Source organism: Rhinolophus sinicus, linkage group LG18 (assembly GCF_036562045.2).
Source record: "Rhinolophus sinicus isolate RSC01 linkage group LG18, ASM3656204v1, whole genome shotgun sequence".
Classification (NCBI taxonomy): Eukaryota; Metazoa; Chordata; class Mammalia; order Chiroptera; family Rhinolophidae; genus Rhinolophus; species Rhinolophus sinicus.
The window spans coordinates 6,100,736-6,128,151 of NC_133767.1; the positions used below are offsets into that span (position 1 = coordinate 6,100,736).

The 27,416-nt window shown below is 39.7% G+C and overlaps 1 protein-coding gene across 1 annotated transcript; it reads right to left on the reverse strand.

Moving 5' to 3' along the window:
- On the reverse strand, positions 1-27,416 carry ERCC4 (ERCC excision repair 4, endonuclease catalytic subunit). Its single transcript, XM_019750677.2, has 11 exons — positions 27,172-27,416; positions 25,690-25,870; positions 21,932-22,127; positions 20,847-21,054; positions 18,640-18,820; positions 17,510-17,638; positions 15,989-16,099; positions 13,686-14,283; positions 11,836-11,928; positions 6,421-6,533; positions 1-4,127 (listed from the first exon to the last, which is right to left on the reverse strand). The coding sequence occupies exons 1-11, from the start codon at positions 27,376-27,378 to the stop codon at positions 3,394-3,396; spliced, it is 2,751 nt and encodes a 916-aa protein (XP_019606236.2). The 5' UTR covers positions 27,379-27,416; the 3' UTR covers positions 1-3,393.

A 27,416-nucleotide genomic window follows, 5' to 3' on the forward strand; every position in this document is an offset into this window, starting at 1 on the left:
TTCAGCTTTAATCATTTATTCTGCACAACAAAAAAGAAACCAAATTAAATATCCTCTGAATTTTAAATTATATTTACCAACAAATTGGTAAATATAATGCGTTGGGAATATATGCCCGTTTACTATACAATTTTTACTTTGTCCACAGAATGCTGAGGAAAATACTGAATAAATACACATTTTATTAAAAACAAACACACGAACTCCATTACAAATTGATACAAACCATTTATGTCTCCCTCCCATCCAGATTTTGGCTTACACCCCTTAAAGTCAAAAAGCAACAGTGGTGTAAGCCACCAGTAACCTGTGGATAAAGGCGGTAAATTAAGTACTGAAGTTGAGCATTGAATAGGAAAGAGCTATAAAATAAAATAGAAAGTGAAAAAATCAAGAAAAACGACAACTCATGTCGACATCTGGATACATTTTCATATACTCAAGCCCGAAAAAAGAATTTTCCTACAATGTTGGTTTTTAAGAGGACATTTCTAGGTTAAACTGAACACCAAAGAAAAGGGAATTTCCCTAAAGAGTTTTCTAAGCAAAAGGAAAATCAAATTATGCTTGAAAAACAAAAGCGAAAACTAATAGTATCTGCCTCTCTCCCCCACCTACTTCTTCAGATTTCCTTCAGTGTAGATTTTCCTGCTCAAGGCCACTTATTAATTTACACTGCTATCTCAACACAACCAAATCTAGACTTACCCCTCTGGGTTCCAACGGGTTGATGAATGGGACAATTATTTTCAGACCCTCGTGAGCTGGGAAACTGCTCTCTGGATGTATGCAAACATATGTAGACATACAGTCTACTAAGCCTCAGCTTGAAGAAACAGCACCTTACTGCCAAAAGAACACTATTTATGGCCACTATTAAAAATTATTTCTTCTTGTATAATTTTAAGGAAATACAAAGACAGGCACTATGATTTAAACAAACAAAATTGAAAATGATTTCTCACAATATTTCATATGCTCAAATTTTTATGCAAAAATCTTGTAAAATAGAATTCTGATCTCAAGTTTTTAAAAAACGCTTTTCAAAAGCTAAGCATGAGTTCATAAGTAAACTGGATACTTACGATTCTGAAAGAAAAAGGCAAAGCCAACAAAATGATGCTACAAAATAAAATAGTCATTTTGCAACTATGTGTATTTCTAGTTCCTTTGCCAATGATTCTTAGATTGTAAAAATTTGTAAAAAAATCTGATACAAGTAAGTACATGATCGTTGTATTGAAGGTTTTCCACAACTGGAGACACATTAAAATATATGTATTTAGTTGGCAGAGGAATTGGCAGTGAGAGCCTTTCATCTATAATGCCCAGGGCAGAGTTCATAATTCAAATACACGTGATGGTGCATCTGGCTTTAAAAGTCCAGTAGATACAATGGCAAATATCAAGAATTTGGGAGCCAAGTACACTGACTTTCTAAATACACTTGGCACTGTTATCTGTTGTACTAGATGACAAGGACAAACGGTAGATTTAAGAAGAGCTTATTTTTGAAAACTTAACTTGGAGTGAAACCCTTATCAAAGAATGTACTGTGTTAGGATTCTCCTTTTATGCAATGAAAGAACAATAAAAGGCAGGTGGAATTATACAGGAAGAAAAAAATAAAAATTATACACCTCAAGCAGAAGTGCTAGAACAGGTTGAAGAAAAATTATAATAAACATGATTATTTGAGATGGTGTGTCTATTTTAATGTACTTTTAACTACGACTAAACCCTTAAAGACACAGTAACAAAAGTGAAAGTTAACATAGGTATACCTGACATTTTTATTTTTTATTCTCAAGGGTATATTCTTAACCTGGGGACAAAATCAGTAGCTCAAATCTTTATTTTTCTGGGAATTAATGTCTGTTTCTCGTCCTGTTCTCTACCCTCCAAATCACTGTAGAGTTCTACGATAACCAACAGGGCACCTTGATACTCCTCAATTCATTCTTGTAGTACCCTGGTATAGTTTAAAAGCCACACAGACTTTGACAGTATTAACATATGTTAACATGAGAGACGTTCAGTTTGGGGATGGCAGTTAAAAGTCCTTTTGTTCAAGGTGAAGACCACTTTGTGTTACATGGTCCTCTGAGGTCAAACGGGGTGACAAACAAAAACATGGCTGACGCTGTCGAGACGTCCGACTGCGCGGGAAGGCTAGCAGAACTGATGCCTGTATCAGCTCTTGAGGTAGAAAATTCACTCCTCGTTACTAACTATGGGAATAATACCTAAGTTAAGAATGTTTAAATATAAAAGTTTAAAAACTGCACAAAGATGCCGTGAGTGCCCTGCATGTACATCTCAGTAAAAAGCTAAACTAAATCAGAAAGAGGTTTAGAATGAGATTGTTTTCTTCATGACTTTTTAACTACCTAGATTTCTTTCGACTGTTTATATAATCCATGCATTGACTTTCCATATACTTACAGTCCTTGTATCTCAACTCAAGGCAGGCCGAGCAAGTATTGTATTGCGGGTCACTCATTTGTTTGTCCTCACACAGAGGTGCAGGGAGGTGCTCGGGCACAGGAGCGTAAGAAGTAGAGCATCAAAGAGAGGATGAGCTTACCTCGCGTTTCTAGAGGACACAGAGCTGGTGCTCTGAGGCTACGTGAAGAGAGGCTGGGGAAAGAGGACGTCTTAAGACTACTGCTAGCCATTTGGGCTTATCGAGATCTCTGGGATTAGGAGGCTAAATATCTGTAAAAACGGAGAATTTTAAGGGTTCCTCATCTACACCATCCAATTCTGCAAACAGGTAACTCATTTCATGTTTTAAAAATACTGGTTTTTCAACACCTGAGGGGTACATCTACATCTATTCATGTGACTAGAAAATTAATCAGCCATTTTAGAGGTGGCTGTCTTAAATTCATAGGGGAAAGTCCCCACGAGTTTTCCTTGGAGGCAGACAGGTGGGAGAAGAACGCAGCTGTGCACCGTGTGGTGGAGACAAACTGGTCAGGAAGGGCAGGGACATCTCCGTGTCAGTGTTCCAGGGGCCCCTCTCCAGACAGAGGGGAAGAACACGACTGCATCGGTTTGTGTAGGAAACGTAAATGTCAGCTTGTCTCCAAAGTGACCTTCTAGAAACACTTGTAGAAACCTTACCTGATCCTGACACACCTCATTTAAAACCTGAACACATGACCCCCGGCGTGGACAGCAGGAAGGGAGGACAGCTGGCATGGGAAAATTAAGAGGCCTAAGTGCAAAGTTCAGGGAGGAATCTTGGCTTCTGGTCCCCCGACCTAGGAAACAGACGGCACAATCCTTAACAACACTGGAAGAGCATGAACTAAGGGGCTGATAATTAATAACGGCCTAGTGCAGCTGGCAAGCACAGTCCTGGGATAAGAGAACAGCCACCACTGTTCATGTCTTCCCTTTGCCTTTGGAGAGAATCTCGGTATACGAGGTGTGAAGGAAGTCGTAGAGCTCCTTCGCGTTTGCAGCGTTCCCCAGGATGCCTGTGAGCTTGTCTCGCGACAGGCTTGCTAATTCTGCAATGTTCTTCACGTGGCTCATCAAGGAGCGACAGTTTTTGGCATTGACCCCTGGCATTTTTAACAAGAAGTCTTGGGGACCAGGATTGTACTTCTCTGACTCGGGGAGGGTCTCAGAATCCGCCGTGACAGCCATGGCTGTCGCTGCATCCGGCTGCGGCTTATTTTGTTTCAGCTCCTCGAACAACTCAGCGGTGGCGTGAGGGGAGGGGCACCAGAGCACGCGGAGCCGGGGGAAGTGGAGGGTGAGGAGCGTGAGTTTGGAGCTAATGTCGTTGCTGGAGATCTCCTGATGGAAGGCACCTCGCGCAGTGAGGGAGAAAGGCTTGCTGGGGTCAAACTCGATCAGAAGCACCGGGCGCTTGTAGTAGCGGGACATGGAAATGCACTGGCTGTAGAGGCGGCCATTATTCAACGAGCCGATCAGGTCGCTGATACTCTTGCGCTCCACGCACATTTCTGGAGTCAGAATATAATCGCCGACCTCTAAGGTCACTGGTTCGATGTCAATACCCCGACGGTGGATCAGCGATGGGAGCTCACTTCGGAACTCGCGCACATCCACAACTATAGTCTGCGGCGTGCTTTTCTGCTCCTGTCCACCTAAGGAAGAAAAAGGGGCATTTTAAGCAGTGTCGCAATGGCACAAAGTTTAAAATCTGTGTTTCTGTTGTTAACCTCTGATGCACGGTTACACAATACCTAATGTGTTGTTGTTATTCCACATTTTTCTATAGTTTCAAAAAGGTTTATACAGAGTTAAATAAAGACAATTTACGCTGATTCGTAAGTACCAGCGTCTGCTATGGTTTTCCCTCTGCTGTTCCCCTCCAGCCCCCTATCATTGCACTGACCACATTTTACTGATCACTGTATCCCCAATCCCTAGGACACAGCCTGGCACACAGTAGGTGCCTAACCATGCTCGCGGAATAAACTGCCTTAGGAGCTGTTGTGAACGGTTTTGGAGTTTTGAGTGCTTGTTTATCAATGACATCAGAGACGGGAAAATGGAAGAAGCTGGGAAAACAAGAACAGAGCTCCTCACACTCTGCTGTGCCAGGCTGTGCTCGTGTTACAGAGCAAATTCTTTCCTTCTTTCTTTATTTTATTGTTCCTACCACCCAGATGTACTCTTTAAAAAAAAAAATTAAACTAACTGGGGTACACTGGTTAATAAGGTTACCTAAGTTTCAGGTGTACAATGCTAGAACACATCACTGTACACTGCATTGGGTGCTCACCACCCAAAGTCTAGTCTCCTCTCGTCACCATATATTTGACCCTTTCTCCTTTCCCCACCCTCTTTCCCCTCTGGCGACCATCATTCTACTGTCTATGAGTTTGTTGCTTTCTGTTTTACATCCCACATATGATTGAGATCACATGGTAAAGAACAAATTCTGTATTGGGTCTGGGATAGGGTCTAAGACTCGGCGTTTCAACAAGCTCCCAGGGGATGCTGATGAGCCACCTTGAAGACCACACAAGGGCTGTGGTTGTTGTAGGCAGGATAACGGCCCCCAAACACGTCCATGTCCTAAGCCCTGGGATCTGTAAATATGTGACTTTACATGGCAAAAGGGACTTTTCAAATATGATTAAATTATAGATCTCAAGACTGGGAGCTTATTCTGGATTATCCAGGCAGGCCCACGGGTCCTCATATGTGAAAGAGGGGAGCAGGAAGGCCAGAGTTGGAGCCGCTGGCTTTGATGGTGGAGGACGGGGCCATGAGCCAAGGAATGCAGGCGGCCTCTAGAACCTGGAAAGGACAGGGGGTCTCCTCTAGAGCCTCCAGAAAGAATGCAGCCCTGCTGACACTTCCGTTTTAGCCTGGTGAAACCCATCTGGACTTTGGAATTGTAAGATAATGAATGTGTGCTGTTTCCAGCCACTACGTTTGCGGTGATTTGTTATAGTAGCAGCAGGAAACTAACAGGATGTACAGAACTAAACTCAAAAGGATGCACTTCTGTGAATAGCTTTCTGTGCGGCACCTACACACTCAAGCCTATCTTCCTTCATACTGTTTTATATTCTGAAGTTCTGCACGAAATGTCACCAAACTATCTGAGTTAATAAGAATCTTCTTCAAAATGACCTAGATGCTCTGAGGCAGTGTTTCCCAAAGGACGATCCAAGAACCATTTCCATCAGAAGCCCCTCAACTGCTCATCCCATTTCAGATCCACTGAATCAGAATGTCTACGGACGGAGGCCTGTCAATCTAGGTGATCTGAGGTTATTCTTAAGTATTCTTAAGTTCTGAGACCCACTGCTCTAACTGTGCTTACCCCACCAAAGGTTAAATCAACTCAATCATATTGCTGTCCTCATTCATGCCACTTGGCTGATGTCAGCTGCTGCTATGGGGAAATAGGGACGTGGAGAGTGGGAAATGGTTATTCCTGGCTCCTGGTGCCCTTGGAATTCAGCAGGTCATGGTGGCATGCCACACTTTGGATACTGCAGAGAAACGAGAGAACTGCACACCTGTGATCTAGAGAAGCGCCAAGAAGCAAGAAACAAATCCAGAAAGAGAAGTGGGAATATGCTTCAAACAACTCCGATCTATTTATCCGTGAGTTAAACGCTCTTCTTCTGGTTAAGAACCTGATCAGCACTTAAAAAATTTCCTTGCAAAAAGTACACTCTCAGTCTTAACTAAGCACATTTACAAGCAACTCTGGAACGTAACTGATTTCCAAGCTGGGGTCACAGAACGCAGCCTCACTTACATTACTGATGAGGCGCCTCTGATTCAGGAAGCACACATGATTAACAGGGGATGGGAGAAGACATCCATTCTGAAGTTTGGCAACAAAACCAAGACTCTGAAGAAACTCTGGGACCTCACAGCCTCCTTTACAGGTAAAGGGCAAGACGGACTCACCTGCTTTACGAGTGTCGGCAGGAACATTTGTAGACATGGAGCCTCTTACCAGGTCTAGGTTTGTTTCACTTCTGCCTTCTCTTTCTTCAGGGACAACCATGCTAGCCTTTTCCCTGGGGGAGAAAAGCATTTCAAAGATTTTTTTGAACTAATTTCAAAATTCCAGATTTCAATCTTTTGTAAATTGTAATACAGAAAATGATCTACATGACTGTAGTGCTAAAAAGAGAATACAAGAAATACATTAGAAGTAAATATGCACAAGTGATCAGTAAAGGAAGAAGAAATTTCTTGGTTGGGTACTACTTCCGATCTTCCAGTCAAATAAGCTGCTGTTTATTTTCTGTTCTGTGTGTCCTTCAAACACTTTCAGACATGACATAAGCATGTACAAAAATGCCAGAAGAGATTATTGAGAACTTTTTATAAAAACATACAAATGTGTTATTGAGCATTAAAAATAATTTAAATGATTTATATTCCAGTATTTTCAGAGTAATCATAAATAGGGATGGTTAAAAAATCAAGGGTATTGTAACAGTTATATAAGACATCAGAGGTAGCTTGGGGGAGGGGGTTAACAAGGAGTGTAAATGTCTAACTAGTATGTTGCTTTGTACACCTGAAACTAATAAATAAATAAATAAACGATTAAGAAAATGAAAACATATTATGATATGACCTTGATTTGAAAAACTCCAGGTAGGAGGCCCCATTAAATATGCTCCATTTTAAAGAAAAACAAGAAAGCAAAGGGTTACACAACCTACATAAGGCCCTCAGAACAGTGCCTGGCATGGAATAAATGTTAGTTGTTATTATAAGTGTACTTTTCCTGTAATGTGATAACCTCATCTCCTAATTATCCCTGATTATACTGAAAAAAAAAAAAAAGATTTACTTTCAAATGATTGCAAACTGTTTCAATTAATATTGTTAAATAAAACAGTTAGTTTACTATAAAATGTTATAATTGCAAATTGAATCTGAGAAAAAAATAGACTCTTGAAATGAAACCACGGTTGTGAAGAAAATATTAAGTCTTCCTAGCCAGTAATGCAAACGATTTTAACAGAAATTTGCAATAATTATAAATATTCAGTCCCTTGTTTTCAACATTTAGCATAATTATTCAAGTTACTCTATGTGATGGACATAAAGAATTTAAAGATTCAGATTCCTAGTCCACTTCAAGTACTGAGGTTTCTTACTTTTGCTTTAACATCTTCAGCGATATCTGAATGGCTTGTACAACATGACGATATACGGAGGAGGTGCTGATGAACAAGTCTTCAAATGGGCACTTATTTAAGCCCTTATGCTAACCCACTCTGTGATATTTTCTAACTAACATTTTAAATGATCTTACCCCTTCCTTTGAAAAGCAGTGACTTCTCCAAAACTATGTATATTCAGTCTGTTGTTACTAATTTTTCTACCTAGGGAGCATTTTGTTACCAATACTCAGAAGTGTAATCTTTCGTTCTCTTTACTTGTCATCTGTAATCTACTGATGTTTAATCCAAACAGTCCCTCCACTGCCAGCCCACTTGATTCATTCTCTGGTGATTTTCAATAGTCACACTGCTTTTGTTCTTACCACGTCACCCACGGGCGTCCTGGCAAAAGCACCTTATCTTACTCTCACATTAAGTTTTTCTCCAAGTACAGGCCCAGTGCAAATTCTCTTTCAGCAACGCACCTCACATATATCTTGCTTTTCAAAACAAACACTTCTCAAATTCCCCAGGTTTTCGTAACCATCTGACAACTGCCGTGTAACATGGGAAGATCTAACTTACATTAAGTAGGCAATCACCATTGAGAGAGTTTAGAAAATTATGCCAGACCATGGAAAAACTACCTTAAAACCTGGTACGGAAATTATTGTACAGATTGAAATGTAGGAGACTGTTCATATCCCAGGTTCTGTCACGTGAGCTTTCTGATACACACTAGGCGTATCCAGACCTTATCACCGAGCCCTCTGATGTGTAGAACCACTTGTATAAACCAGGGACGACATGGGGTCCCCAACATCTTGCTACAACCTACTGAAAGTACTCTTGGAGGTTGGGCTCCCTCGTGAAGGAGGCCTGGAGCACAGACTTACTTTTCAGGCAGGCCTGGGCTGCTCAAAGCCGGCTCATTCCCAGGAAAGGCTGTCTCCTCAGGACTGCCCCTTGGCCGGTTTCTGGGAGATGAGCTCTGAGCCCCTGGAATATGCTGCCTGATAAGAGGGTTTTGAGCCTGAGGCCTGGGGCCACCCGCAGCAGTTGGATCAGATGCTTTATGCCAACAGTGTGATTTATGGTGAATACCCGTTTTTGCTCTGGGGTGGGGGAGTGGGGTGGAGTCTATAACACGGGTACTCTGTGTCTCTGGGACAGACCCCCAATAAAAACACTGCACCCCTAGGCTCGGGGGAGCGTCCCTGTCACACACTGCTGCTGGGAGGATCAGGCACATCTGTATGACTCCCCTTATGCCTGGCTCTTCCCGGACTCTGCCCCACGTGTTCTTTCCCTTGGCTGATTCCAGTCTGTATCCTGTTGCTATCATCAAGCGTAACTGTGAGCATCCCTGTTGTTCTGATTCCCATGGGTCCTTCTAGTGCGTCACCGAGCCTTAGGGTGGTCTTGGCGACCCTCAACAGGACACCAATAACCTAATCTGAATATTTTAGCTCTGTGTGCTCTTTTCTAACTGGGCGACAGTGACTTTGATCATCCTTAGGCTAAGATTGTTTTCAAAAGGGAAGGCATGCTTAGGAGGTCCTGGTCCACATCCAGTTATCGTTGATTCTTTGATTCCATCTCCTAAACAGCTCTTAAATCTGTTCCCTTCTCTCCCTCAACAGGATCTTGGCTACCTCCCTCCTTTACTTATCAGACAATTGCAATAGCCTCCTCATTGGTTTTCCTGTGCCATCCATTCCTCATTTGATGCCAGAAAAAAGCCTTTGGAAATAGACTTATGTCACTTTCCTGCTTAGAACTCTTCAATGCTGTCATATTGCCTTTAGAGACAAGTCCTAGATAGTCTTTAAAAAACTTTTTTTTTAATTTTTCAATTATAGTTGACATTCAGTATCATATTAGTTTCAGGTGTACAGCATAATGATTAGACATTTATATAACTTACAAAGTGATCCTCTGATTAGCCTACTACCCCCTGACACCACCCATAGTTATTACAATATTATCGACCAGATTCCCTGTGCTGTACTATTTTGTAACTACCAGTTTGTGCTTCTCAATCGCTTCACCTTTTTCACCCAGGTCTGTCTGCTGTCCCCTCCCCCCCCAACCTAGCCACCATCAGTTTGTTCTCTGTATTTATGAGTTTGCTTGTTTTGTTTGTTTGAAGTCCTAAATCCTTACCAGGCCACTTGCACCTGACCCTTCACACACACCCATGTTCAACACAACCCCTCCTGCCTGGCTCATCTACCGTGTTTCCTCCAAAATAAGACCTAACTGGAAAATAAGCCCTAGCATGATTTTTCAGGATGCTCGTAATATAAAATAAGCCCTACCATATTTCCCCAAAAATAAGACCGGTCTCATATTAATTTTTGCTCCAAAAGACGCATTCCAGCTTATGTTCAGGAGGTGTCATCCTGAAAAATCATGCTAGGGCTTATTTTCCGATTAGGTCTTATTTTCGGGGAAACATGGTACATAGCAACTAACACACATTCTTCATGGATCAGCTGAAGTAACACTTCTTCAGGGCAGCTGTTCCTATGCTCCACACTGGGTTAGGTCTCTTTGATACCCTCTCTTATTACAGCCATTTTAACCTTTGCAGCCAGCAGCACTCTGCAAAAGTCTATTCATTATAATGGTCCTAGTCACTTAAGGTTTGTCTTTTCCACTAGAGGATAAGCTCTAGGAGAGCAAAGACATTTTCTGCACCTCTGTAACTGCAGCACTTTGATGTTAGCACAGGGCTTGGCACATAATAGATGCTCAATAAATAACTGTTGACTGAGTCTTGGGAGCACAAAGGTCTAGAAGATACACACAGCCACTAAAAGCTTTGGACAAGAACAGGTAGCCTGTATAATACCTGGTTTGCTATCATGCTTTCTGAAATATTTTTTTCAAGAAACATATATACACACATATACCACATAAACCATTACACAGAGCACGTTAATAGAAAACATATTTTCATAGGCTGAAAGGACAGATTAATAATCATTGTATGACTAGGAGCTGGAAGAATCCATGGCCAAAGCTTGTCACAATCACAGAGGATTTGAAGGGAGGGCAGAGGTACTAGCCAGGTACCGTGCTGAGCTCCTCCATAGGGACTCAATGACACTGATTCGGTAAACACCCGGTTTCAGGAATGCGTGCCCTGGACAAACTAGGGTACGTGTGTATTTTATGCATATGCTGAGAGCCCACAGCCAGTGTTGAAGGATCATTCTCCATTTTGAAATTTTGTCTAGGCCCTGGCAGGTAAACTGCCACTAAAAGTGTTTTGTGCCTTCTCATTGCCATTGATACATCGCCAGTGTCAGAGGTCTGGAAGACGGGGATGGCCCAGTCACACTCAGCCCTCACCATGGTCTCCTCTGGTCTTGCCTTATCTCTGGCTCAGCTCCAGGATGCCCCGTCCACCCTGCCCTGGCTTCGGAGGCCCCTTAGAGAGCATCTGATCCATCCTCCCTCACCAAGCTACAAGCTCCTTGACAACACGCCTGGTGGGAGGTTATGCGATTTCTCAAACACTTGCAGAGGTGAGAGGTAGCCATCCAGCTTGCGAACCTCTCACTCAGAAACATTTTCCTTATGTTAAGCTGAAATGCCTTTCCTATTTGGATTGGGAACATTAAATTACACTCATTCTCAAAAACATACATGTCTGTTCAGATAAATGTCACACCTGTTCAAAAACATTTTCCCAGAGTGAGTCTATTGATCTGAACAGATCAGGTCGTAAAAGTATGTCCCAGTAAAAGATTAAGCAGTCACATACCCATAGACAATGGAAATTATATAAGAGAGAGAAAAAAATCATCATTCAAAGGGATGGGAGAAATCTTGTGCATGGGGCAGGGGGAGAGAGTTATTTAAGAATGTATTTCTTAGAAAAGTAGTGTTTTAGTTACATTTCTGGTGTTTTATGTCATACTTCTTTACAAACAAGAACAGCAGTTCTCCTCACATTTCTAATATTCTACTAAACCACGTGGAAAGCAAGTGGAGAAGAGCGGGGATGAGAAAAAGGAAGTAGGTGCTGTTGCATATCCTGGTTTATCTTGACACGATGCTCCCCAAATTCTTCCCTCTCCATCTTTCCCGAGCGCTTCGATACCCACCCAACTGCCTCCCAGAGGAGCCCCCAGACCTTGAAAGGCCTTCAATGCAGTTTGTGCTTTCATACAGATCTAGGTGTTACCTGATGAGTTTTTCAAAAGCTTCCTTTTCTTTCCGCAAAGCAGTGAGATAGCGTTGTTCCTCCGTTGAACCTCCATATATAAGAAAGTAAACCCTGCAAGTTAAGACAGAGTTCTTTTAGGCTGCAAACACATAACTTTTAATCCCTGAAAGGAAGAGCACAGCATTTGAACTCAGCAACCTGGAGTGCTCACATAATAAATATTTGATTACGAATAAAAGGTTCTATTAATCACATACTTACTGAAGTGAAGCTGCCCAAACCCCACCTGTTAAAGGTCTCATTACCACGTGGGTTTTTTGTTTTTTTTCTTCCGCCAAAAGGAGGAACAGAGTTTAGGTAAACATTGAAATATAACTAGAGGGAGAGAATTATTCTTTCCTCATAACTATAAACAAATTAGAAAACACAAAATCTTAGTGGCTTCTTTTTTTCTCAAGTTTTCTTTGCATCTCTGCCAAATAAGCATTTAAAAAGTTGGATAGTAGTCATAAAAACGAGCTTATGAAAGTTCACATTTGTGAAAAATAAACAAATGAAATCTATATGACCTTTATCTTCACAAATACTTTCTCAGTTATTTTTTATTCATCTTAACAGAACCAAATCATCACACATTTTATATAAACACACGGATACTGAAGACATATGGATTACATCAGCCTCCTCCCAAAATAATTTGATGTATGCTTTTCTCTTAGAAAAGGGCTGCTTTTCTGTCTTGTTTATTGCTAAGATGAATTAATTACCTCTTCTGTCCCTTTTCTTCACCTTGTATCAGAGATATTTTCCTTGTAGCCCTCAATTTTTCTTTTAGATTTTATCTTCCTAGAGTATATTCCTTTCAAGTCTGAACAGGGAAGAGAGACCATTGGACAATGAATCCAGAGGTCTTAGCTCTCCCACAAACGTGCCGTGTGGCTGAGGGCAAGTCATTCTCCATTTCTGGGCCTCAGTTTCCCACTGACAGAGCGAGTGGTTGAACTCCCAGGTCCCTTCAGATTCTGACATTTGATTTGCAAATATCACAGGCAAAAACAACACACAAGCTATCTATAAAGGTAACCAATAGCAAAGTATGAAGAATTTACCAGCCTGTAATTATTTCACCACCTTCATCTAATTTCCTCATCCTGCATTATTCCTGACCCACTTCCTCCATTCACCTCTATGAGGAAAGGCTGCCTTAGTTAAAGTGCTAGAAAAATTTCTTTTGGCTCCGTTTTTGGTTCAGACTGAGTTCAGGATGTTAATTTTGCTGTTTATTCCCCTCAGATAACTGGAGAGCCAGAACATTATATTCTCTGGGAGGCATCATTTTCTCATCTGATATTTCTGTAGATTTTTCATCTGATATTTCTTGAAACTGGAGAAAACTTAGTACAATAATTCCCCTAATAACTTTAGTTTTATGTGACTGTCACTCTGGGTCAATTCTTAAAATTTATGAGAAAGACATTTTAGAAGACTGAAATTACTTAGCGGAGTCATAATTATATTAATTTTGGGGAGAAGTTCGGATATTATATTTCCTAGACATCTTCAAATGTAGCACCCCATAAGCTACAAACCAATACATCAAGAATATGGAACACAGCAGCAGAGCAGCAAGGAAGCAGAGCACGAGGGGGCCCCTAGATTAGTCGTGGTGCTACACTGGACACCCTTCCTATGCAAACTTCCCAGATCCATCAGAAAGCAAAATGAGGCTTCATAACCTTAACCAACATCATAATCATGGAATGTTAAGGATAAGAAAACCCACATGCAATGGGTATGGTTTCTGTGTTAAATCCTAACAAACTGAAACTGAAACCTTTAAGATGCAGCTCATATTCTTTAGAACTTGCCTCAGAGGTTTCCCGGTCCGACTTGCTCTGTAAATTTCAAGCTGTCGAACGAATGTCAACTCTGCATCATACAGAACCACGTATCGCGGCTCCAGCTCATGGAGTACCCTTGTCAGAGCGTAGGGGTCACTACAGCCCAGAAGTGGGTGGATGATAGTGAGGGGCTCTTTCAGGATTCCATAAGCGGCATCGGATGACAGGTTTAAATCAAACTCCTCGTGCTTAATTTCCTCTAAGCAGCTTTCTGGGCTACTGCTTACGTCTCTAGGACATCTTTCCTTGCCGTCCCCTTCCTCTTCCAGTTCCTCAGGGTGCCCCATCATCTGATTTAAAGTTAACCCTCGTTTTTTCTTTTTGACAGTCCTTTCTTTGGTAGAAGCCCTTCCTTTGTTTTTGGGGTCTTTGGGTCTTTTGCTAGATTTCATAATTCTCTTTGAGCTGTCCTCCGTTCTGAGTTTCATCCATACTTCTTCAGCTTTGCTATCCTTCTCAAAGGTTTTCCTGTAGAGTCTCAGCAAGAAGGCCTCTGCTCCCATAGTGATATACTCTCTCAGCTGGGAACATGTTCGGTCATCACTTGCACAAATAAGTACTTGACCTAAAATTAGAAAACGATGTTATGTTACTATTACCTCACATCTCCTCCCATTACCCACAGGCCCCCTCGCCCCTTCCCCCACAAGGAAGATGCATCTACCCCTTGGAGCTAAAGATACAACATTTACAATTTGTTTGGAAAGGGTCTCAAAGGCTTACCAAATGCTTTCGCCTCTCTGGCAGGATTACTTGAATCTTTTGAGTAAAGATGAAGCCAGAAATTATACATAGAGTCTTATGAAAGTAGAACCATGGTATAATGGAGGCTTTAAAGAAACTTTTTTTAATGAACAACTTTCCAGAGGATCTTATACACCAAAATAAATTCCACATGGATTACAAAGTCAAATGTTAAATATTAAAGTATAAAAAAAGGTGACTATTCTTCATCTCTCTGGCTAGAGATGATTTTCTAGGCTTAAAAGTAATGGAAGAAATCTCTGAGGAGACTAATATCTATAAGCTCAGATTGAGTCTGTAAGACTAAAAACTATGCATAAAAAACTAAAGAGAAAAAACCTTTATGTAACAGTTCTGATAAATGTTAATATCTTTAATATATAAAAAGCCAATACAAACTAAGGACATAGCCCAAATGGACAAAGGAAACTAAGTTCACAAGAGAGGAAATGCATTTGAGAAAATATTGAGCTCACCAAACATCAAAATTTAAAACAAGTTAACATTTTTCTCCAATCAAACGAATACAATTGTTATATTCATTTGTATACACACACAAATAGGCTGTAGTCATTGTTAGCTAAGTGAAAAAGAGACAAGCTCTTACACTGCTAGAAGAAATGAAAGTTGATAAAAACTTTCTGTAAATCAATGTGGTAAAATGTCTTGAAAACTTTAAAAATGTTAGTATCCATTTGACTCATTAATTCTATAGCTAGAAATGATATCTACCTATGACTTTTAACAATGTGAAATAGAAAATACATGAAAGAAAAACAGGAGGGAAATAGGCCAATGTTAACAGTGGCTACTAGACATCATTTTTCCCTTCTCTTTTTTTCTTCATATTTTTCACTTTTTCAAGATGACCATGTATGACGTTGGATCTTAAATCATAGCACCGTAAGTTCTGGGATAGTATCACCAGCATATTTACTAATATAAGGATTATGTGCTTGCCTCTATTGCTTTGCAGTAGTTCAAAGACTCTAGATATTTTAAAAATATATTTCTTTTATTTTATTTTTTACTGGTTTTATTTTTCAAATGTAGCTCAAGTTTAGTCTACTGTGCTCATTTATTAGTATACTCATATTTAAATAGAGCAGTCCTAAAATTTGGAATTATTTTAGGGATAGGTCAATGTCACTCCATAGAATATAGTTCAGGCTTCTTTGGAAAGATTCTTGCTGAGAACGTAAAACATAAGACACTTTAGCTTTCTCCTGGGGGTTCCAGATTTCAAGCCTGGTGAATATATATGTGGAAATTAGCTTAGTCTTTAAATAGAAGTCCTAAGAACTCAACCAGTAAAAAACCCTGCTTTCATGAATACACAATGATTCAACCTGGAGAAAATCACACCAAATGAACACAAAGAGGGTTCCCGCTAGGATTTTGGTGTTCATTTGGCATTTATTCTTCTACATTTTATAAACAAAACAACAAGGTATTTTTAAAAAGCTAATCAAAAAGACTCATTTGCTCGATTTTAAAAGCAGATGTCATCATCTCCTTTTTCCTACCTGGACCGCCAAGAGCCTCACTCTCTGTATTTTCTGCCTCAATTTCTTTCAGTACTTCAGTCAGCGCTTCCCACTTTGGGTTGCTTTCTAGGACCAGTTCCTTTTTTGTTTCTGTATAGAAATAAAAGATAATCTCATTGTATGCGATAATTTTTATCCATAAAGTACTGCAAAGGCTTTTAAACAACACCTAACACAAACGTCATTCCATAAGCCCATTCCTTTGTGCTTCCTTCAGAATGACGGATAGAATTTGCTTCCTTGGAAAATGTCTCCTTTTGCTCTAAGTGAAAGACACTTCAAACCAACATTAATAGAGATTTCATAATGCCTTGATAGAAAGTGATAATTAACAGTCACTAATAAGAGATGATTTTGTGTTAGTTGTCAACTGTGATGCTATATACCACCTGCTATACAAAATAAAGGAATCAGTAGAAAACAACAGTATTTGTTATTTCTAAAATTCCCATGATTTTCACAATCCTGAACATGGAATAGAAATAGACAACAATCAAACTTTTATTTCACATCACTAATACATATAATTAAGTTTTGAAATAGACCTTTGTACTAGAAAGAAAGCAAGCATTAAACCTATCCCATGCCTTAAAAAAACCAATGATATTTTTGTTGTTGAGTTGTATGAGTTCTGTATACGTTTTGGATATTAGCCCCTTATTGGAGGTATCGTTTGCAAACATCTTCTCCCATTCAGTTGGTTGCCTTTTTGTTTTGTTGATGGTTTCTTTTGCTGTGTGGAAGCTTTTTAGTTTGATGTAGCTTGAGAGTACCATGCTAAGTAAAATAAGTCAGATGGAAAAAGGACAACAACCGTACAATTTCACTCATATGTGGGATATAAAGACAGCAACAAACGAACAAACAAAACAAACAAACTCAGAGACACAGACAACAGTATTGTGGTTACCAGAGGGGAGAAAGAGGGTAAAGGGGGTCAAATATATGGTGACAGAGGGAAACTAGACTTTGGATGGTCAGTACACAATACAATACAAAGATGATGCATTATAGAATTACACACTTGAAACATATATAATGTCATTAACAAAACTTACTCCAATAAATTTAATTAAAAAGCAATGATATTATACCTAATATACGAGTATTGGAATAAAATCTACATTTGTCTCATTCTAGTATATCTAAGTCCTCTAAAAGCTAAAAGGATGTTAAAATGGTCCACTAAGACTTTAAGTGCCCAATATAGTAATGACTCTGAAGTTAAAAAAATCTATAGTTTTTATGCAGCAGCAGAAATCTCTTGATTGACACTTGGCACTCATTATTTAGACTCCTTTGGTAATGAATTCTAACACTTTACATGGTGAATATTTTTAACGTACATTACATATGCTACATATAACCTACATTTATCATACAGGCACCCATTTTTCACATGGCCAAAAATGATTTAAAATTATAGTGTAACTTGGTAAGCAATTCCACACCAAATACTTAAATAAGAGACACGTTTAAAGACTTAGGCCTACAAGATACCTTGTTCTTCCTTAATCTCCACCTTTTCAGACATTTTGCCTTTTTTACTCATTTTGGCATCTGGAACACGATAAACCCTTGCTCGAGCATGTATAAACATCGAGGTGCTGGAGTCAAGAAACAGCCAACCTAATATGAAAAGTGAAAAAAAAAAAAGCAACCCTTCAATTTACGGTTAATTTTAAAGAATCTCTGATGCTCACATGACCTCTATATATGCCTGGCTGCCATCTTGTTCTCCTCCAAACCACACCTTCTCCCTTAGTGGGGCCTCTGTCACTGTTGGGTTAGACCAGTGGTTTTCAAAGTACGGGCTACAGACCCCTGGAGGTCCCAAGGTATTTTCAGGGGGTCTGTATCCTCGAAACTATTCTCATAATAACACTAACTCATTATTTGACGTTTGTCCACTGTGCTGACATGTCTGGTGCCAAAGCACTGGTGGGTAACACTGCTGGTGCCTGGGCACGACCAACGCAGCAGAACCAAAGCGTACTAGAGGTCAATGTATCCTTCGTTTCTGCACATTTGCAGTTTATTACCCAAGAATGTCTCTGCTGAAACAGTGAAAACTATTAGTCATATTAAATCTTGGCCTCAGGAGCCCATGGACGACGCTTTGAAAAGTGACCGGTTTCACCACATAATAAAACAGGCCACAACAGTGTGGGGAGGAGGGGACTGGTAGGAAAGCAAGATGGGACCAGTTGTATGTGTATGTTTCCCTACACATCTCTTCTCTTTCGTTTTCAGCACCCGACCTGATGAAATCCCATGCTACCTTGCTGTTTCTTCGTGGAAAATGAATTTTAAGTTCTCAACAACTAAACTTCTAGATCATAACCTATTTCTAGGTTGGGGACTGCCTGTAAGACGTTCAGTCTTTTCTTGAAATAAGATTGCCCAGAATGGATATAAATATTTATATTTATATAGAACAGAAGTAGAGTAGGTGGAAACATTAGCTATCAATAAAATCTACATCCTTGTGCGGTGAACATAAAATGTAGTTTGAAACCTGAGTACACCATGTAGGTGAATCTAGAACTCCCCACACCTGATTCCCCTACAAAATCCAGAACTTTATTCAAATCAGCTCCTAGAATAATATTAGTATTTTTATCTCACACCTGAATTTTGACCAAAAGCCTTCTCTGTTGCTCTCAAAGATTCCAGAAGATTAAGAAATGTGATACAATCATACTGAGAGAGATACTGCAACAAAGTTCGTAATATCTTCAAATCCTGAACCAAAGATTTAGTCTTGGCTCCAAGCTGGTGCCACAAAGGATCCAGATAATGGCGGATTGTCTAAAACAAGAATAAAATTTAGTACTGCTAAAATATGTTCAATATGGCTATTACTAATACAGATTATATTTTCAACAAACATTGTCCCCTGTATACCCAAAAACTGGTTAAAATGGAAAAGTTTATGTTATGTATATTTTACCACAATAAAAACAAAACAAAACAAAACAAAACATTATCTTCCAAGGAAGTGGATAGAAAATTTCAGTTTCTAAGGTTCTAATAATGTTTATCTTTTCAAACATAAAGAAGAGTGTCTTATCATTAGATTCTTTATGATCAGACAGAGTAAATTCATAATTATCCGTACTTACACTACTAGTCAAAAGAGAAAAGGACTGCTAACCATCAGATAATCAAATATTTGTTTTTAGGAAGAGTCAAAGGATGTAGCTAAGACACACTCAATTTCTGCCAAGTTTGCCATGACCCTACCCTGGATGGATAAAATTGTGGGATCCAGTTGGACAATGGAGCAGGGGTATAAACCAGGGAAACTAAATGGCATTAAATTAAATAACAATGTACTTAATTTGTTGGTGCAAAAGATGTTCAGTTTTTGGTTTTTTTTTAAGTGTGATTCAGGGGCAGAAAAATATTTGTTACATTAACAATCGACTAAATTGTTAAATAGTTACATCGACTAAATTGTTAAATTAACAAATTGACTAAATTGGAATATTTTTTAAGATCCTAGAAAGTTGCCTAAGACGAAGAACCACTTTATGTACATATCATGTGGGTAGCTACATATCCACATTTATGTATATTCACATTTGCTTCATATACTGATTCTGAAACTACAAAGGATAATACTTATAGCATGATATGGAAGCTATGTGACATCCTATCTAACAAATTTGATGCTGAGCAGGAGTAACATTTGGATGAGCACCTCATGTATTGTCTACCCTGGGACTCTTGGGAAAATGAAATAATACTATTAATAATTACTCCAGGACAACAGGCAGGTACTGGGACTGTCCTAGACAAACGGGGACATTTAACTACATGCCTCGTTTGTAAAATCATCTACAAAAGTTAAATTTTCAAACAAGATGCAAATTATACCTATATTTAGGTGTAGTTACTAAGAGAATATTTAAAATTTTGACTTTTACTAGCCAGGGGATGACAAACAGAGATTTAGTGGAAAACATACTATGGTTTGTTTTTCTTGGGACATACATATTATATTAAGAGAATGTGAAGGTTTTTTTTTTTTCTTTTTTGCTTCACCATGCACTAAATTATAATAAACTTTATTTTAAGAATGAGGAACGCAACACATGAGATTAGTTTTATGTGTTATTATTTCACAGTAAAATGACTTTTTGGAAGAATCAGAAAAATGAAGAGCTAAATTTTTCCATTTTTATAATCACTCTGCATTATTTCCAGTGACAAAGAGGTTGATTCAGAGTTTTGAAGACAAGACAAGAACTTATTCTACCAAAATATATTTTTTAAAAGCTGCCTGGAATTCTTAAAAAGTCAGCGTTTTCTGGATTCAATCTCAGATATCTATGTATCTGTGTTACTATTAATCTATAATGAAAAAAATTAGAATGAAAGTTCCTTGAATTAGAGTCTTACCATTTTCTCAATTCAGAATGTAATTTTAAGACAGAACAAGTTTCATAATCCTCAGTAATGAAAACTCATCCATATTAATTTTATTCCAAACAAGAAATCATAAATCCTGAAGCATTGTTATGTAAAACTCTTCTACCTGTAGATATCCAAATGTTGTAATTTCAGAGCAAAAAGGTTATTTATTCTCCTTTTAATTATACTTAAAATAAGAGATAATTGCTGCAAAAATCAGAGTTGTGCTTATATGCCAACCCACGTATTTTACTACAAATTGTTACCTTCCAGTAAACCAAAGGAGCTGTACTTTAAATCACCTCCGATTCTATTATAACAGCAAATTCTTCTTAAGAACACTGTACATATTAAAATAGCCTGCATTCTTTAAAATAACATAAGAGACTATGCTTAAAAAGGAAAAGAAATAGAGTACCTTGTCAAAGGGTTTTCCAATTGCATTTTCTAAAGATAAATCTTCAACTTCAAGTGATGGGTTATGGCATTTCAATTCCTTGAGACATGCATTTAAAATGTCCAGTATAGCAGTCTGTATGGCAAGCATGGCAGGTGTCATAGAAACATGAATTTCTACGACGTCAGGTTTGTGCTGTTCTAAAAACGAGTTTACTGCTACATGGAACCTAAAGAGACAAATATTTTTCAAACGTTTTCTAGAGTTTCAACAGCTATGTATTTCTAGTCTTCGTGTAAACACAATTAAGAAACAAACAAAATGGAAAGCAAAACGACAATGTTTTCAGGAATACTTTTAACCTCAATGAATGGAAATTATTCAAACAAGGCAGGAGTCAACAACAGATGGTCTGGGCCAAACCTCGTGCCTGTTTTTGGAGTCTCATTGGAACACAGGTTCACCCATTGTTCACGTCCTATGGCTGCTTTCATGCTGACAGCCGAGTTGAGTACCTGACAGACCACATGGCCTGCAAAGCCTAAATCTTTACAATCTGGCCCTTTCCCGGAAAAGTATGTTGATCCCTGAAATAAGGGATCATTAAGAAACAGAAAAGACCACAACTACTCTTAATTACCATACAGTATAACCACAATACCTGTTAGCATAGGTTGCAAAATGTTTGAAAATTGAAACCTGTTTTTCCTAGAAATTCTTCAAAATCTTCCTGCTTTATTTCCCTGATGGGTAATTTTCAAAGTGGAAGTGGGTGTCTTAGCCAATAAATCTGTAGCTCACCTACAGTTATTGTGTATGCGAGTCTCTAGATAGTTACCTGGAGGTTTCACTAAGTGAACAGGAAAGGATAAAGTGGCAGCATTTAGATGGATTCAACAGGCTACTAGAAAAAGTACTATCAAATCTCTCCTTTTAAACGAATCACACATGTGGTGACCATACAGTACGCACATTCGGATGCATTTGTAATGAAGCTGACTAGCACGTATCAAGTCCAATTACAGTAAATTTTTATATTGCGTTAAAGTGCAAGATTATATTCCAGCAGGTCCTCTCTCAAGAATTCATCACATAAGGCGATTTACCTTGGCCACAGATAGAGCTTCCTGACGAAAAGATTTCTCATCACTCTTTCCACATGACAAAAACCGGTATCAAAGGCAACAGCATTGTCTGTGAAGGCTTTAATAAAACCATGTTTGTTTTTCTGGCGAAAGAGACGCAAGATGAATGCTTCTTGACAAGACTCGATTATTCTGTGAGCTCTATACACCAAGATGCCTAAGGGGGGAAGTTAGAATTTCAATTGCAGAACCGACAGGTAGCTTCCAGGCTTACTTTCATTCACTTCCTCATCAAAGTTTCCTGAATGCCTTCTGAGCACCGGCAAGCACTGTCCTGGACTGGGGTTACAGTCGCAAAGAAAATACCCATGTCCCTATCGTCAGCGCACTTCCAATAAACAATATAAATAAGGAAAATATTTAATAGGTTATACGGTGATAAGTGCTAAGGAGAAAAAATGAATCAGAGAAACAGAGGGAGTATGTGTGAGGGGTGGTGGTTTGCAATTTTAGGTAGGGTGGCCTCACAGAGGTCACATGAGTCAGGCTGGATGGAGATGAGTAGGTGAGCCTTGTAACCAAGAGGGCGAAGAGAGTTCGAGGCAGAGGGAACAATACGAGCAAAGGCCCTGGGGTGGGGCATGTCTGGCAGAGCCGGGGAAGAATTTCTGACAGCTAGGTGGGTCACTAATTCTTCTGTTATGTGTGAATCAGAGGTGGACTACACAAAACTGCTGCATTTTAGAAGTCTGGGCAACATCTGCATCACTTATTCAATTTTTGAACCACGTACTCAATATACGCAATTGAATCAGAATATATTCGATTGAGAGGTAAATTAATCTATTTAAAATAAAAACCTTTAATGAATACATTTAATACATATGTTTTTTTGGTGTGGGTATGATAAGAACACCTCTGAATCACAGAAACAAGCACAATTATACATGTTTCCTTATTTATAAAATGAGTACGGGACCAAATGACCTTTGGTATATGTGCTGTTTTGATGCAGTGTGAATAGTGATAAATTAGGGAGAGACATGAGATGACATAGAAGTGCATAGATGTCATTTCTGGATTAAAACCTGAATTATTCTAGATGATTCGTAGCCTTTTTAGACCTAAATCAAGCTAGTTACTATATCTATATTTGTTACGAATGAACTTGCATGTTTTTGCTCCAGTTCTCATCACTCCTAGGGTCCAGAAAATGACACTAATAGTAATTTACGACCCCTTCTAGTAGTTCAATAAACTCAATTCAGATTCCTTGTGGATTAAGGTAGATGGAGCTAACATTTACTCTAGCTAAGCAAATTGCTTTTCAAACGTGGTAAAAAGTAATAGTGTCATTTCGGAATTTGTAGACAAAGGATTTTCAATCACCCCAATACACGTATATAACTAATTTACTACTCAGAAGAGATTCTGTACCCACTGTAGGCAGGTTTTTCCAAGTGCTCTACTGGGCCATGCTTACTGGTCTGGATTGAAATATTACGTAAAATTAAAAATAATAAAAGTGAACTAAAGAAAAGGTGAACCTCAATTTAAGAAAATGTTGTCCTTCAAAGGTTATCATTCTTCTGGAACCCAGAAGGAGGAAGGAGAGAGAACTAATATTATATCCCAGGCCTTGGAGTTAGGTACTTTTAGAGATTTTTATTTCATTTAATCCTCACAAGAATTTTATGGGATAGGGATTATTATACCAGGAAAGGGAATAGCTTGGTCAAGGTCATTCAACAAGTAACAGGAGACCAAAGGTTCCAAATCATGTGTGTCTGAGAACAAAGCCCGGTTTTTCCTAAGTGACATCATGTGAGCCCCACCCCTCCAACCCCCTTTTAAAAAAAAATAAAAACAACAGAAGCAGGCCATATTTCTGGGGGCAAATCTAGTCCTACAAAAGCTTACTTCAATTTTGATGAGATAACATTTCGTAGCTCATACTGTGATTTCGTACTGTGATTACTTCTGTACATCTGTCTCCTTCACTAAAGAACTGCCTGAAGACAGACAGGATCATAACAAATAGTAATCACAGAAGGCGTGCTATGTGCCATGCATGATGCTAAGAATTTTTCATACCTTATCTCATTTCACTCTCACGATAATCCTAGGAGGAAGGTACTATTACTGTCTTCAATTTACAGATGAGTAAACTGAGTCATTCAGAAATTGACTTTTAATTAGGAACTACCTATAAACTCTGGTTTGGACATTGATTCAGATTGCTCTCTGCCTAATTAGGTTGAGCTGTTACAGAAAGAGCAATACTGACATCTAGTGGTCATTTCAATACTTTTCTTTTTTTCATCAACTTATTAGATTGGTGCAAAAGTAATTGCGGTTTAAAAGGTTAAAAAGTAATTGCAAAAACTGCAATTACTTTTGCACCACCCTAATAAAAAAGTAAAGAAAAATAAAACTAAACATACAAGAAAGCAGCAAACAGTAAAAGACTTTATGATGTATCAAGATTTTGTTTATAAAATGTCATTCCTTTTTTAATGAACACTTAATCATTAAGTGTTTATTATGTACCAGGCACTATGCAAAGCAAATTATTTTATCTTAAATTACTTAATCCTTACAATAACTCTAGGAAGCATTATTCTCTCAATTTAAGAAATGAGAGAACTGGGGCTCATGAAAACAATTCAAGAAAAATTAAGTAACTTGCATGTAAGCAGTGGCATTATCATTTAAAGTCCAGTGATTGTGACTGCATGGTCTGTGCCTCTGCTTATAAAAGCTGTAAATGTCAAATATATGGTGATGGAAGGAGAAGTGACTCTGGGTGGTGAACACACAATGGGATTTATAGATGATGTAATACAGAATTGTACACCTGAAATCTATGTAATTTTACTAACAATTGTCACCCCAATAAATTTAAAAAATAAATAAATAAATTAAAAAGCTGTAAATGTTACAAAAGAGTAACAAAACATTTCCTCAACCAGCTCACCATGCACCATATAAGGCACTCATTCATTCATATGTTCATTCATTAAACATTTCTTGAGGGTCTCTCAGGCTCAGGGCAAAATGATAGGCACAGTGGGAAGTACAATAACAAATTTCCTCAGTCTCTTTGCCTTCTAGAAGTTTGCCACAGATCACAGTATACTCATGCATCCCAGCTACCTGGACGAACAAGTTGCTCCTTGTGCTTATGAAGCTTGTTATTTATGAGCCAGACACACAAGTAAATAGGTAAATATAACACGGTGTCCTGAGCACTACGAGAAGCACAGGGTAACCTGCGGTGGGGCCCCTTAAATAGCTTTGGGGAAATCAGAAAAGGTTTCCAAAAGGATAAATAATAATAATAATAAATAATTCCTTTTGTCTATTAATTCTAGCTAATATTAAAACATTCTTCTCAAAACAATTAAGCAACTGCCTGGTTTAATTTCACATCATGGGGAAAAATATTCTCTAAAGAGGAAAACCAAATCATTTAGGAAATATACAGAGTATTTATACACATTTCAAGTCTGATTAGGTTCTAAAAACAAATGCCACCCAATTACCACGTATTTACTGAATATGAGCTTAGAAAATGAGGAACAGTCAATCTTACAGTTATTTACTTATTCAGGACACAAATATTTATCGAGGATCTAAAACGTGTCACATGCTGTGCTAATGGCTGGAAGCACAGTGTTAAGCAAAAACATCCAGTGCCATCCACAAGAAGGTTTGAGTTTAGCAGAAGGGACCAAAAAAAGGGACAAAATTATATTGATAAGGTTTTAAATTCTTACCAGTAATTAAATCTGAAGGTATTCTGTCAGTCAAGAAATCAACCACAAGTATTCGGCTTGTTGCAAATATCACACCTCCTTGAGTGTAAACCTCATAGCGACTGTTGCTTGCGATTTCATTTGTTACTCGGCGAGGGAGGTGTTCGACGCCTTCCAGCTTCAGCTGATTGATAAAATACTCCTAAATCAAACCAAACTTGATTAGCAAGCTGTTGGATACAAGGCGGTTTTTAATAGGTTGCGGGCATTTGTATTTGCAATAATGGGCTGCCTTTCTCTGAGATAATGAACTTACAAATATACAAAGCAAGTTTACTACTTTATGTTGATCAACCAGTCTCCATCTAACTAAGGTTTTCTTCTTTTTGTTTCATTTTGGAGTTTACACGAAGGAATCACTGCACTTGAGTTGTCACAGCATTTTAATGACAACAGAAAAGGCGTTTGAAACCCTGGGTGAAGACTTCTGCGACCTAGCAAAATACTTCCCACCAAAGCCAGGTTTATACTGTATAACAAGATAACTAAGACATCCTTTTCCCAGGCAGTGTTTAGACTTTTAGTTCCGTCTGCATCCACCTTACTGGGGATTTCATCACGTCAGTGGGGCCTTGGCCCTGTGCACCCTCAGTTCCACACTACCCTCACCGGGGCCCTGGTTGCGCGAAGCCCCACCTCAAGCACTGAAGGTACCTAATGAAGTGGACAGGGTCCCCACCCTCAAGGAGCTTGTGGTGCCTCTTCTCAGATTGCTCTCTCTAGGCGCTCATCAAACATGTCAGAGCAAGCTAGGTCACCTGTCAACAGCCCAGCACAGGTGCAATCCCCCTTCTGTCCTCAGTGTCCTCCTTCCTCCGTAACGCCAGGTAACCTTCCCCAGTACCCTCAGCTTCCAGCTCCCTTCCCTTCTGATCCTAAGCCCCGCCTTCCACAGCCCTGGAGAACCCCTCAGTCTCTCCTCTTCCCTACCCTGTTCTTCCCAGCCTCAGCATCTCCTTTCGAGGCTCCCCATGACTCTCAGATTCCTGCATCCCCACCCCTTTTAGGGAATCACTCCTTTGACCCCAGCAAACCCTTTAAATAGCCAACACTGGGACTCCCTCGCCAGACACCCATCTCCTTTGCGGACTTCCAACCGTTCTCTCCAACCCCGTTCTCCTCAAATGACTCCCCTACGCCTCTCAGAGCCCCTCCATCCCTCTCACTGTCCTTGCACTCGTATCAGGGCCCTGCATCTTCCTCGGGACCCCTCCCATCCCTCTCAGTGTCCTCACGCCCCCGTCAGGGACCGCTTCTTCCTCGGGACCTCTGGCATCCCTGTCAGTTACCTGCAACTGCCCAGGAACCCCCATTCAACGGCCTCCCACCCGCGTCAGGGACCCGCATTGCCCTGAGAGGCCTCGCATCCGCGCCGGGGCCTGCATCCGCTCGGGAGGCCCCCAGCGCTCTCGGGGTCCCCTCAGCCCCGCGCGGGCGCCGCACCTCCTCGGCCGGCTGCGTGTTGAGCACCAGCACCAGGCATGCCGGGTGGCAATGCAGCCGGAGGAAGTGGTACAGGAGCCTGTCCGCGCCGAGCCCGCGGGCGCACACTACCAGCCCGTCCGTGTCCAGCAGTTCCAGCACCAGCTGCCGCTCATACTCCAGCAGTGGCGCCATAGCCGTCAGTCGAGGCGACAGTCCCAGCTCCATGGGCGCCCTTCCGGGGCCGGAGCCGAACACAGCCGAAG